The sequence below is a fragment of the Liolophura sinensis genome, unplaced genomic scaffold, assembly GCF_032854445.1.
Source record: "Liolophura sinensis isolate JHLJ2023 unplaced genomic scaffold, CUHK_Ljap_v2 scaffold_15, whole genome shotgun sequence".
NCBI lineage: Eukaryota > Metazoa > Mollusca > Polyplacophora > Chitonida > Chitonidae > Liolophura > Liolophura sinensis.
In genome coordinates, this window is record NW_027017954.1 from 6,976 (window position 1) to 20,888 (window position 13,913).

Below are 13,913 nucleotides of genomic sequence, written 5' to 3' on the forward strand. Positions count from 1 at the left end.
TGTTTTATACACGTTAACGGTTGGCCACCCAGCACTGTATGTGTATATACACGTATATGACAGCACTGATCGCACGAGGCCTGGTAATCTTCGTCCACAGAGACATACTGTACTTAAATTCTTGAAAAATTTTACCAGTAAAAGTTTTCCTGAGGGGATTGAGGGGGCAAAACCACTCGGTCAAACGCCAGTGGACTCTGACATTACTTCTTTTACCCCATGTCTGATTAAATATCAGAAGGCGGCGAACAGTAACATACAACATTCTTCAAAAGCAATTCACAATTTGGAGTCTGCTGAAAGTGGGAATTGATAATTGATGACCAAACAATTGAACTGTCTGGAGTCATGTACATGTATACCTCAGACCCTCGGATGGTCGTGGGTTTCCCCTCGGCTCTGCCCGGTTACCTCACGCTATAACGCTGGCCCCCGTCGTATAAGTAAAGTATTCTTGAGTACAGTGTGAAACACCGATCAGATGAATAAATCAACGTATCCTTGGGAAGGACAGCATTTTGACGACTGGAAGTTGAAAACTGATATTTAAGTATGTAACGTAAGCCCATCAGGAAGGGTTTGCTTGTTCATGTAAAACAATGTCCACAAGTATCAACTGAAGGTTGAAATCGAATAACAAAGCGAGCTATTCAAAGCAAACGTTAACAGGAAATGCCGACAACACTTGTGGATGAGGAGTATCTCATGGTTTATTTGAGAAATCTCCACGGGATTTGTTTGTCATCTTCATTTGTTTTTGTTTTTTTTCAAGTAGATGTCACTAGTTTTATTTGTCTTGATTTGGCGTCTTTGAAAGCTGACCTCTTGACAAAGTTGAGTAATACACATTGTAACAGACGGACATCCCACAGACTTGTACTAATTTTGTTTAAGCCATGATGTTAGAGGGTGTATAAATTGCTACTATTTATTCATTTACATGGACTGTCACAATAAAAGCCCTGACTAGGGTAAATTGACATGACGCCGTATTTCATTAGTTACGTGTGACCTCGTGTGACAATTTGCCAACTATCACACTGTCCCTGCTTTGGTTTTACTCTCCATTCTGTACGTCTTCTTTATGAAATTATTTTATATTCTAACACGTTAAATGTATCAACAAAAGTGAAGTAGCATGTTGAAATCCAGTTACTTTGTTACAAGAGAGTAATTTCCTACTAGCACTCCTTGGTTTCCTTCTTTCCAACGTCAATAACTCATTGTCATTCTGTCCCGTATTGGGTAAAACAGCTACACGTCATTCTATTACTTTCGCAGAATGTGTTGACGGTCGATGGGAAGAACATTGTCAAAGTAACTGTGGCCATTGTTGGGCAGACAAATGTGATAAAGTTATTGGGGAATGTCCTCTAACTGAAGGAAACCCAAGATGCGATGCTGGCTTCATGCGCAACAAGTGTTGGACAGGTAAGTGTGTAGAATTCAGTATGACAGAAAGGAAATCCAAGATGTAATGCTGGCTGCGTGTGTAGCATGTACCGGGCACGTAAGTTTGTAGGACTTAGTACAGTAGAGACGAAACACAAGAAGCTACATGGATAGGCAGGTATGTAAGATTCAGTATCACAGAGAGTAAAGTCAGTATGTGACACTGGCTACATGTGTAACGGACGCAGGACAGTTAAGTGTGTAGGATTCAGTACAATGTAAAGGGATACATTATCCTCAAATACATGACCTCCAAATTAAAGTGAAAGACAGCACCACACCAATGTTTATGTCCACTGAGAGGCTATCATTGAAAGTGTCTTAAACCGGGATTACATATTTTTTTAGCTCTTTTTTAATCTAGTCAAAGTTAAATGAAACTTTGTCTTGATATAGCTTAAACACGTCTCTCGAGAACAAGGTGACATCACACTACCTTTAGATCTATAGCATCGCAGGTATTTTCCGTATAAAAGTCTAAGCAGTAGCCTATGACATATAAAAGTTGTGGACTTGGCGATGAAGGCCCAAGTTATCAATATAGTTTTCTCGGAAATTGGACATACTGGAAGAATACTTCTTCCACTGCTTGAACTGTTGATATAGTAGACCTACTATATCATTTACAAGGAACTCCAGAGACCCTGTAAAAATAGCCAGCTGTAGACGCACGGCCGGGGTATTCCTGGTTCAGGTTGTAGCCTCTGGAGGGATTGTGCTGGTGATTTTGACCCCAGTTAAATGTTTACAAAATTACAATAGGATTGTTGTTAGAATTATGCTCAAAAACAAACGGAAACATGTTCTGAAACAAAATGGAAATAAATGTAAGCACCACTGACGTCTATCTAGGCATTCCACTCTAGCGGTGGCTTCAAGGAAGAAAGCCGTGCTGACTCAGTTATCGCAAATATGGCGTTTCAATAGTTTTACTGTATTTTAAAATGCAAAACAGAAAAAAAATATCCCTTGTATGCGACAAACTGAGCAAAAAAAAAAATGCATTTGGGGAGAGGAATGAGGTTTTGGCTCGGACGGTATGCTACTGTCGGACATAATTTGTGACACCGCCGTTTAGTATTACAAGGCTTGAAAATCATCTACTTTACATCGTCTGTGGTGGTCCACAAATGATACAGACCTGTCTCACAACACTTCGTGAAATGGTCCTTCACCTAGACGGAACTAAATTGTTGTACACAATCTCAAAATGATGTCTTATGCAGTACTTCTGTGTTATCATATGTCGCTTGATGGAGTGAATGGGTAAACGCTACGTCACAGCTTAGGCCGCGCAAACTTATAGCAACGTGTTTGACTAGATAAAATTCTCAAGATGGTTGACTCGTCTCACACCAGCAATTTTGTGCAATAATGTTATTTTGTTTTACATATTATTCCGTAAAATCTCATTTAAACAATAAAGTATGATCCTTTTTAGACCGCTTGAGAATCCTGCTTTCGATTGAAATATGTTTTGCAAGGTGCTGTCCTGTCCTTTAATTGAATGAATGTTGAGATTTAAGCTTTAATATGTCTCAAGGGGGATACTGATCAAGTGGTGTACTCCAAATGTTTGCTCTCTTATATATAAAAAAGAACAAATAAAATGTCACTTACTGTTTTTAACAGATCGCCTATTCTTTGACACAGAAAGCTAAAACCACCAAATTATTATGATGTTCCTTTTTTTTACTTCTTTTTGCGACAAGCCTGTGACGCAGGTACTTATGGCCCAGACTGTAACGAGACCTGTGGATCGTGTGCAAGTGGACCAAGCAGTTGTAACACTACATCCGGCCACTGTCGGGGTAATCCCAGATGCATGCCGGGATATTCTGGTTTGAAATGTAAAACAGGTCAGTCAGGAATAATGTTTTACAAGCTTTTCACTTATATGTCACCAGTTTTTTTCATCATTTATATGTATTAATTTTTACAAATTATTTAAGGAAATGGTGAATATGTTTTTGGGAAATGGACCACCGCTTCATTGTTTACGTGGGGTAATTATAGGTTGTGCGTTATATGGCACGTGGAGTGATGTACAAGTAGTTCCGGTTGAGTCTTTTTATACCAAAACCTCCGTGAGAGTGACTGCCCGTATGCATGCAGGGAATATCCATGTATCTCATTACTGTCACGATCATACACACTTTTGCGTACTTGTGTATCCAGTTGCTGGTTGTTTAATAGTGTACTAAAAGTTAAACCAGGCATAAATGTTAATACTGATCTTGGTCTAAAACAAAGCTGAATGCACTGTAGCCCTGACTAAAGTTAATACCGGGCTTAACTGCTATAATATACTTTTGAACAACTATGCCCAGAACTTTTGCAACTTTTGTCTGGTCCCGATCTTACTAACAGGTGTCGTAGACTTATGCGTGTTTGTAATATTGCATTGAATCAAAACTAATTAACTACTGTATGTTAGAGCACTTATGTCGTAGTGTACATTACAGCTATTACCTTTGCTAAAGGATTGATTTCAATGATCAGTGTTTTAACAACGTGCTCAAGAATTTTCTCACGTAAATGGGACATTGAACACGCAACCTCAATGGTCAAGAGTCAAGTACTCACAGGGAGCCCCAGCTTTTCCCATCTCAGCTAGCGAGGCTCCCCACACTGCCAAAGGAGGTTACACGCTTTTGCCGGCGCCCAAACCGGGCATGTTTGTTATGTTTTATATCTATTATAAATGTCAGCTTCCTCTCCGGCCGTACGTGGGAAGATCTGTCATCAGTCTGCGGATGGTCGTGGGTTTTCCCCGGGCTCTGTCCCGTTTCCTCCCACCATAATGTTGGCCGCTGTCGTATAAATGAAATATTCCTGAGTACGGCGTAAAACACCAGTCAAATAAATAAATACATAAATATAAATGTCAGGTATATGCAGTACAACAACTCCCTTTTCCTGCTTACGTGTATAGCTTGTGTATCTTAATACATTACAACATCACTGAAATGACTTGTAATTCGAGCTTTATTTTCTGTTTTTCTTGAATTAAGCCTGTGAAGCGGGTAAATATGGCTACGCCTGTAACGAGACCTGTGGATCGTGTGCAAGTGGATCAGACAGCTGTAACACGAAATCCGGGCACTGTCAGGGTGAACCCAGATGCATGCCGGGATATTCTGGTTTGAAATGTAAAACAGGTGAGTCGGGAATAATGTTTTACAGGCTTCTCTCTTACATGTCCCTAGATTTATTGATCATTTATATGTATTAATTTTTACAAATTATTTAAGGAAATGGTGATCATGTTTTGGGGAAACGGATCACCGCTTCATTGTTTACGTGGGGTAAGTATAGATTGTGCGTTATATGGCAGGTGGAGTGATGTACAAGTAGTTCCGGTTGAGTCTTTTTATACCAACATCTCTGTCAGAGTGACCGCCCGTATGCACGCAGGGAATATCATTGTATCTCATCACTGTTACGATCATACACACATTTGTGTGCTTGTGTATCCAGTGGCCGGCTGTTTAATAGTGTACTAAAAGTTAAACCAGGCTTAAATGTTAATACTGGTCTTGGCCTAATACAAAACTAAATGCACGGTGGCCCTTACTAAAGTTAATACCGGGCTTAACTACTATTATTTACTTTTGAACAACTGGGCCCAGAACTTTTGCAACTTTTGTCTTGGTCCGTCTTACCAACATGTGTCCTAGACTTACGCGTTTTTGTAATATTGTATAGAATCAAAGCTAATTAAGTCCAAACAAAACAGAGGCAGAATCTTTTACACATTCTTGTGATACGTCTGCTGTATGTTAAAGCAATTATGTCATAGTGTATATTACAGCTATTACCTTTGCCAAAGGAATTTTCTCAAGTCACCCAGACTTTTGACAGAAAATTTGCAAACCCGACTTAAAAAGTCGCTGTGTAAACAGCCTGAGCGGACATTAAACAGGCAACTTAAATGGCTAAGAGCTTAGTACTCACAGGGCGTCCTCTGTGGCCGTACGTGGGAAGAATTTTCATCACCGTGCGGATGGTCGTGGGTTTTCCCCGTGCTCTGCCCGGTTTCCTCCCACCATAATGTTTGCCGCCGTCGTATAAATGAAATATTCTTGAGTATGGCGTAAAACACCAATCAGATAAATAAATACATGAATATAAATGCCAGGTACATCCAGTACAACAACTTTCACTTCCTTCTTAAGTGTATAGCTTGTATATCTTGATACATTACAACATCACTGAAATGACTTGTAAATCGAGCTTTATTTTCTCGTTTTACTTCAATTAAGCCTGTGAAGCGGATAAATATGGCCACGACTGTAACGAGACCTGTGGATCGTGTGCAAGTGGATCAGGCAGCTGTAACACGAAATCCGGGCACTGTCAGGGTGAACCCAGGTGTATGCCGGGATATTCTGGTCTGAAATGTAAAACAGGTGAGACGGAAATTTCTTGTGTTTTACATATTTCTCTCTTACATGTCCCTACATTTATTTATCATTTATATATATTACTTTTTACAAATTAGTTAAGGAAATGGCGATCATGTTTTTTGGAAATGGATCACCGCTTCATTGTTTACGTAGGGTACGTATGGATTGTGCGTGATATGACAAGCGGAGTGATGTACAAGTAGTTCTGGTTAAGTCTTTTTATACCAAAACCTCTGTGAGAGTGACTGCCCGTATGCACGCAGGGAATATCATTGTATCTCATTACTGTCACGATCATACACACTTCTTCGTACCTGTGTATTTAGTGGCTGGTTGTTTAAAAGTGCAGTAAAAGTTAAACCAGGATTAAATGTTAATACTGATCTTAGCCTGATACAAAAATAAATGCACTGTGGCCCTGACTAAAGGTTATACCGGGCTTAACTGCTATTATTTACTTTTGAACAACTGGGCCCAGAACTTTTGCAACTTTTGTCTTGGTCCGTCTTACCAACATGTGTCCTAGACTTACGCGTTTTTGTAACATTGTATAGAATCAAAGCTAATTAAGTCCAGACAAAACAGAGACAGAATCTTTTACACCATTCTTCTGATACGTCTGCTGTATGTTACAGCAATTATGCCATAGTGTACATTACAGTTATTACCTTTGCCAAGGGATTGATTTCACTGATCAGTGTTTTAATAATGTGCTCAAGAATTTTCTCACGTGAATGGGCGAAGGAAACCGGAGTAACCCAGACCTTTGACAGAAAATTTGCAAACCGGACATAAAAAGCCGCTGTGTAAACAGCCTGAGCGGACATTGAACACGCAACCTTAATGGCCAAGAGCCAAGTACTCACAGGGAGCCCCAGCTTTTCCCATCTCAGCTAGCGAGGCCCCCCACACTGCCAAAGGAGGTTACACACTTTTGCCGGCGCCCAAACCGGGCATGTTTGTTATGTTTTATATCTATTATAAATGTCAGCTTCCTCTCCGGCCGTACGTGGGAAGATCTGTCATCAGTCTGCGGATGATCGTGGGTTTCCCCCAGGCTCTGCCCGGTTTCCTCCCACGATAATGTTGGCCGCCGTCGTTTAAATGAAATATTCTTGGGTACGGTGTAAAACACCAGTCAAATAAATAAATACATAAATATAAATGTCAGGTACACCGAGTACAACAACTTTCACTTCCTTCTTAAGTGTATAGCTTGTGTATCTTGATATATTACAACATTACTGAAATGACTTGTAAATCGAGCTTCATTTTCTCGTTTTACTTCAATTAAGCCTGTGGAGCGGGTAAATATGGCCACGACTGTAATGAGACCTGTGGATCGTGTGCAAGTGGATCAGACAGCTGTAACACGACATCCGGGCATTGTCAGGGTGAACCCAGATGCATGCCGGGACATTCTGGTCTGAAATGTAAAACAGGTGAGACGGGAATATCTTGTTTTTTACATGGTTGTCTCTTACGTGTCCCTAGATTTACTGATCATTTATATCTATTATATTGTACACATGTATATTCTTTTGGGAATTTGTGTTAGAGGTTTTTGGTATGAATGATCTCGTGATATCTACTCGGGAGACTACTTTATGGTTTACGAGTGGTATGCGTATGTCGGACTTGACGCTTAGATTGTTGACACGTGTATGGCACGTGGGATAATACAAAAGTGGTCCCAGTTGACGATTGTTTTTATACTAACATCTCTATGGGCATGGTTGGCCATATGTGCGCTGGAAATAGCAACGTATCTCATTACTTCTACAATAATGTACTAAAGCCGACTCAAAACCCATGCTGAACGTTACCCGACCAGGTTTATCATACCTAACAGCTAAAACGCATTCTTTGCTTGCGTATTAGAGTTTGTACTTTGTAAATTAGCCGTTACCAATCAATAAAACGCATATTACGCTTATTAATGTACATGTTCCCTGTACTTTCACTTCCCTTACTTTTTTTTTTCACCCATGTGTATGCTAGAGGGACACCAAACGCTGTGGACTTTTTGTGTTAGAATTATGTAGGATTAAAACAGTATGGTTTGAATATTAAAGACTACAACATACAAACAAACTCTCGATAATTCATGGGCATTTGACTTCCCCCGATATAATGTGGATTTCATGCTAGTACCCGTTATCTATACGGGTCATTAATTCATATTTTAACGCATCGTTTTTCTAATGCCGGAGTCTTTGGTCATCATATATCCAAATCAATGTGTTCAAAGGATACGTCTTGATATTTACAACTGCTGTAAAACTTTTTTTATTTATTTTTTTTTATGTCGCAGTCTCTTCTATTGGTCATATGTCTATCTAATATTTTCATCTTCAGCTTGTGATAATGGTACATATGAATTAAATTGTTCGGAAACTATCGGGTCCTGTGTTGAGGGCCCCAGTGCCTGTAACACGTCATCCGGGCTCTGTCCGCGCAGAGAAAATCAGACTGTATGCATGCCGGGATACTCGAAAGAAAAATGCGATACTTTTTTGTTGTATAATGTAAAGCCACAATATGTTATTTGGGACAATGGTTTTGGTGCTGACGTCTGGAAGCATACGTAATCTTTGTAACATGATCTTCCTGAGGTATTTACTTGCTTATTTATTTGGTTGGTTTCTTTTACGCTGTACTCAAGAATATTTGACTCATACGACGGGGGCCAGCATTATGGTGGAGGGGGGGGGGGGGAGGGGGGAACCAGGCAGAGCTTGGAGCAAGCCCACGACTATCTGCAAGATGCTGGCAGACCTTCCCACGTACGGCCGCAGAGGAAGCCAGCATGAGCTGGACTTGAACTCACCACCACGGTATTGGTGGTAGGGTTTCTGTATGTTCTCAGTATTTTGTGTGTGGTCAGTTACTGAAAGAAGTTCATCAATATATATTCCAATGACCGTGTTATTGCGCATGTGATTTGCTTCGTACCGATTATAGCGGTTTAATAGATGTCAATCCAATTAATCGTTTGTGGCGATCAATCAGTGTGCTAACGTCAACATAGACATTATAGTTTGGAGATATAATTCTTTATAGGAGTTTTTATTGTCACGACTTGCCAATGTGTACCCACAATCACCAGTTTGGTGTCAAGCTATCTCCATGCACCTGTTCGTCGCCATATGACTGAAAAATTGTTGAGTACGACGTTAAACCGCAAGCACTCACTCACTCACTCACTTCATGCACCTGTAATACCGACAGCCTTTTTCGTTTAGCTCGTTCTGTTCTTTACACATACTGAACAAGCCATTTCACTTTAAAGGAAAAAACGGATGAAAATAATGAAGTCAAATAATGAAAACAAAGTCAACTGAAAATTATCTCTAAAACTTACCTATTTATTTTAACTTTTTTTTTTTTCGCGGACTTAAAGGCTGCCACTGTTAAATGCTTGACTGTGTGAACAATACTGTCAGTGGCAAGGCACTCTAGGGTCTCATAATATTTCTTCATTAATTTCACCTTGTAGGACCATACTGATAAAAAAAATAACATTACATAAGTAATTTTTTACTTGTTTGTAATAAGAAATATTCCAACATTGAAAGTGGTGCTCAGTATGGAGAGAAACTTCAGAATACCTAAACATTATTATTGTTAAAATGTTAAAAATTAATTTGAAATTTTTGGACAGTTTTCAGCTGATTGTGATGAGCTATGTGTATTATTTTTATTTTAGCTTTCTTTCACTTTAAGACTCAGTTCTACATTTATTGTTTTTTTGCCTTAGATACACGGTATACAATGTAGATTTCAAAGGAAAACGCCCTGATAAGCATGACTTGCTCTGAATACCATGTTGTCAATTGTTGTCTGTAAATTATAACTAAGCCACGGTATTAAAGAGTTAGGACTTTACAAATTAGATATCCGAAATTTTTGCAAAACTGCTGGAACATGATTAAACTAGTGACAGGAATACATGTAATTGATACCACTGTCTTCATCACTCTTGGTTTCAGAATGTGCGAATGGTTTTTGGGGTGGAGACTGTGCTTTGGAGTGTGGTAACTGTTATAACGGTAGTGTATGTAACAAGACGTCTGGGGAATGTCCCGTTGCCCTGGGGAACTCATCGTGTGCACCTGGATACGTGTATACAGACATAACGTGTCTCACCCGTGAGTACACCATATGAAGACATAACATTGCGCTATGTCAGTTTGATATTATCAAATCTGTTTCTAGCTGCGACAAGCCACTGTGTCAGTCACTCTCGTCGAATTTGTGACATCCTATCTTTTGAAGAGACACATTGCTGACGGCGAAAAAAATGTGCTGTTATTTAAGACGCTCTCTCCATAAGGTTGAAGTCTACTGACAATTGTTTGACTTTGAGTGAACAATGAAATGTTCAGTTTTATCCGGGGCTTCCCTTCAACCATAAATTCACTAACGTCTCTATATTTAGATGATGGACGATGGCGCACTTTTTTGACTGGGTTATCTCCCCTTGTTGTCTAGACGACGGGAGATGTTTGGCGAACTTCAAATGTCGGAGACCTACCATGTAACTTTAGTTACGTAGTACAGTTGTTACGACCCAAACTGTCTGTATTATAAACAGATGGCTTGTTCGAAATGCACGACAGTTTAGCCGCACAAAAAAGTAACCAAAACCAGCAGATTTTATTTTACAACAATTTATTAGCTTTAACAAGAACAGATAATAAGACTTATACAAATACTAAAGTACTTAAGTTTAACAAGAAAGGATAGCAGTATCTATACAAATCCTAAAGTACTTACGGTGTCAAGTCCAAACGGACGCATATATTCCACAATATATACCACACAGGCATAAATGCTCAGAGACAAATTCACAAGAGGGAAAATCCACAGTATAACTGAGTGTATGACGAAATATACACAAAATTCCACAGACAGGGTCCGTGTACTAATAAGCACTGTGTATACAAGAGCACAAATTAAACATACAAGTTCAGACTGAACAAGTTCTCGGTGGAGATAGTATATAACAAAGCCAGAGGCTATAAAGACACCAAAATTCAGCACAAAAGGCCTACTAAAGTAATACACAGCAAAAGCATCCAAAACTCTTAATAATTCTCCTTTCTCTCCGTTTGACCTGCTTTCATAGGTCTTATATAGCCTGGTAGAATTGTCTAGAATAAGAAAATTCCCGAACACTTGATGTAAACAAACAGGCACCGAATTGAGCGCATTCTGGAATATTCTAAGGTAGAGGCAGACAGCAGGCGCTGAACTCAGCATATGTAAACAGTGGCTAGATAAATTTAGAAACTGACGGCAGTTGTGCACATAACACACCTACCCTTCAAGAAAAAAAAAGTTTTCCTAACTTTTTTTTAATTACAATATATGTTAAACAATATATGTTAAACAATAATATATACAACATTGTAAAACCACATGTAATTAAACATTTTATACACAACTTATACACGAGACTAGCAATCTGCAATAACATTATCTTTTTCCTTTACATGTTTGATTTCAAGATTGTATTCCTGCAACAATAAACTCCACCGTAACAATCTTTGATTCTTTTCCTTAACTTTCTGTAGAAACACAAGTGGATTGTGATCAGTATTTACAATCACAGGTTGTCTCGAAGCTGTTACATTAACTTCAAAATGTTGCAGAGCTAAAATAACAGACAAACATTCTCTTTTAACTGTTGAATAACTTCTCTGAAACTTGTTAAGTTTACGGGAAAAGAAACAAACTGGATGATCAACACCAAGATTGTCCTCCTGAAGCAAAACTGCGCCTATAGCAACATCGTGAGAAACGACATCAGTTCTTGTTGGTACATCCGGAAACAAATGTGAAAACTCAAAAACAAGTTTAGACAGTTGCTGTTGCTGAATGGGTTCCAGATGTTGCAGTTTAGAATCAAGTTTCTTTAAGACATCTGAATTCTGAAGCTTTGAAGAATTGAGCTTAGAATCAACCAACTGTTCGCCAATATCATCTGTATTACAGCAACTCTGGTCAATGTCAGCAGCAACAACATTAACAGAATGTACAGCAGTGTTGTCAGTGTCACTTCTGTTTACATAGGGTTTCAGCATGTTAATGTGACATAACTGACTTGATTTGCGCCGATCAGGTGTTTTAACAAAATAGTTAAGCTCACTCAGCTTTTTGTCAACAACATATGGACCAAAATATCTGACATCAAAGCATTTACCAGGTTCAGGTAACAATACTAAAATTTTCTTACCAGGTTGAAATGACCAAAGAACAGATTTCTGATCATATCTACGTTTCATATTCTTCTGAGTACATTCAAGATTGGCTTTAGCCAATTCACATGCTCTGACAAGCTTAGCACGAAAATCAGATACATAATCCAAAAGATTTACATTACTTGTGTCAAACTGTTCCTTGTAAATTAACAAAGGTCCTCTAACAGTATGTCCAAATATTAAATCAAATGGACTGAAACCCAATGATTCTTGTACTGACTCTCGAACAGCAAACATAAGAAATGGAATACGTTCATCCCAGTCTTTCTCTGTATCATAACAATAAGTCTTAATCATGTTCTTTAATGTTTGGTGAAATCTTTCAATTGCACCTTGACTTTCTGGGTGATAGGCAGACGACTTGTATTGTTCAATGCCTAACTGGTACATAACTTGCTGAAAAATACCAGACATAAAGTTTGAACCTTGATCAGACTGTATGGATTTGGGTAAACCAAACAGAGTAAAAAAACCTTGTTAAAGCTTTGACAACAGACTTGGTGTTTTTATTCCTTAAAGGAACACCTTCGGGGAATCTGGTTGCTGTATACAAAATAGTTAACACATACTGATTCCCAGACTTCGTCCTAGGTAGAGGGCCTACACAATCAATCAAGATTTTGCTGAATAGCTCTTGAAAAGCTGGTACAGGCTCTAATGGTGCCTTAGGAATAGTCTGATTAGGCTTACCCACTACCTGGCATGTATGACATGATTTACAAAACTGGGTTATATCTCCCTTTAATCCTGGCCAAAAGAAGTGGTTTAGTATCCTGTAGTAGGTCTTGTTAACACCCAAGTGACCAGCTAATGGCATTTCATGTGCCCTACGTAAAATTTCAGTTCGGTATGCGTTAGGTACAACAATCTGATGTTAACAGCCCAGTCATCATCAACAGATACATCAGGTGGTCTCCATTTACGCATAAGTATAGCAGACATTGACATAATAACACACAGGTGCAGATGAAATAACACAATCATCGAGAGCTCTGTCAAACAAACATGAAATTTCTGGGTCTTTATGCTGTTCAGTTACAAGCTGATGTTTAGAAACATGTGATATGTTACTAGGTGTACAATGGTCTGATTCATCATTATCTATGCAGTCGCCTTTAGTAAACATTTGTGTACTGTATCTTACACAAAGTCCGTTACTGTGTTTTTGCCGTTATCAGAAAGTTTGTTTGACATAGACCTCGTTACAGCCCAAGAGGGATACAAATCTGGAATTTCTTTCTCAACAGGATCAACAGTTTGATTTAAACAAGGTTTATCAATCACAATAGGATTAACCATTACTTTGTCACCAGCAAGATCATTGCCAAGTAGTAGATGAATTCCTTTAAAAGGCAAAGTAGGCCTAATGCCGACAGTAACAGGACCCGAAATAATATCTGATGACAAGTAAGCTTTGTGAAGAGGCACAGATTCAAATTCAGCAGAGCTTACACCTCTAATTAATACATTTGATCCAGAATATGACTCATCAGAAAATGGCAAAACATCTTGTAACAATAAAGACTGAGAAGCTCCAGTATCTCTTAATACCCTGATCTTCGTATCACAAGACATGTCACTTTTAAGTGAGACTTTACCGTCACAAATAAATGGCTCAAAAACCTTTATAACATTATCCTGTGAATTCTGTGTACAATCTACTGGTGGAGTCTTAACATAATCAAATGCATCAACATTGTTCACTATGTCAGACTTTCTAGCAGTAACACACAAACCAGTAGGCTAGGAGCCACCCTCTGTTCTTGCCTTTTGTTTAAAGCATAAC

At 38.8% G+C, this 13,913-nt stretch overlaps 1 protein-coding gene across 1 annotated transcript in view; it reads left to right on the top strand.

Moving 5' to 3' along the window:
• Nucleotides 1-3,181: 3,181 nt before the first annotated feature.
• Nucleotides 3,182-13,913, top strand: part of LOC135481296 (receptor-type tyrosine-protein phosphatase kappa-like) — a 31,563-nt gene continuing 20,831 nt past the window's right edge. Inside the window, exons 1-4 of the mRNA XM_064761143.1 lie at nucleotides 3,182-3,311; nucleotides 4,467-4,613; nucleotides 7,157-7,303; nucleotides 9,854-10,012. Of these exons, the coding sequence (XP_064617213.1) occupies nucleotides 3,278-3,311; nucleotides 4,467-4,613; nucleotides 7,157-7,303; nucleotides 9,854-10,012 (487 nt within the window). The 5' untranslated portion in view covers nucleotides 3,182-3,277. The remainder of the gene's footprint in view (nucleotides 3,312-4,466; nucleotides 4,614-7,156; nucleotides 7,304-9,853; nucleotides 10,013-13,913) is intronic.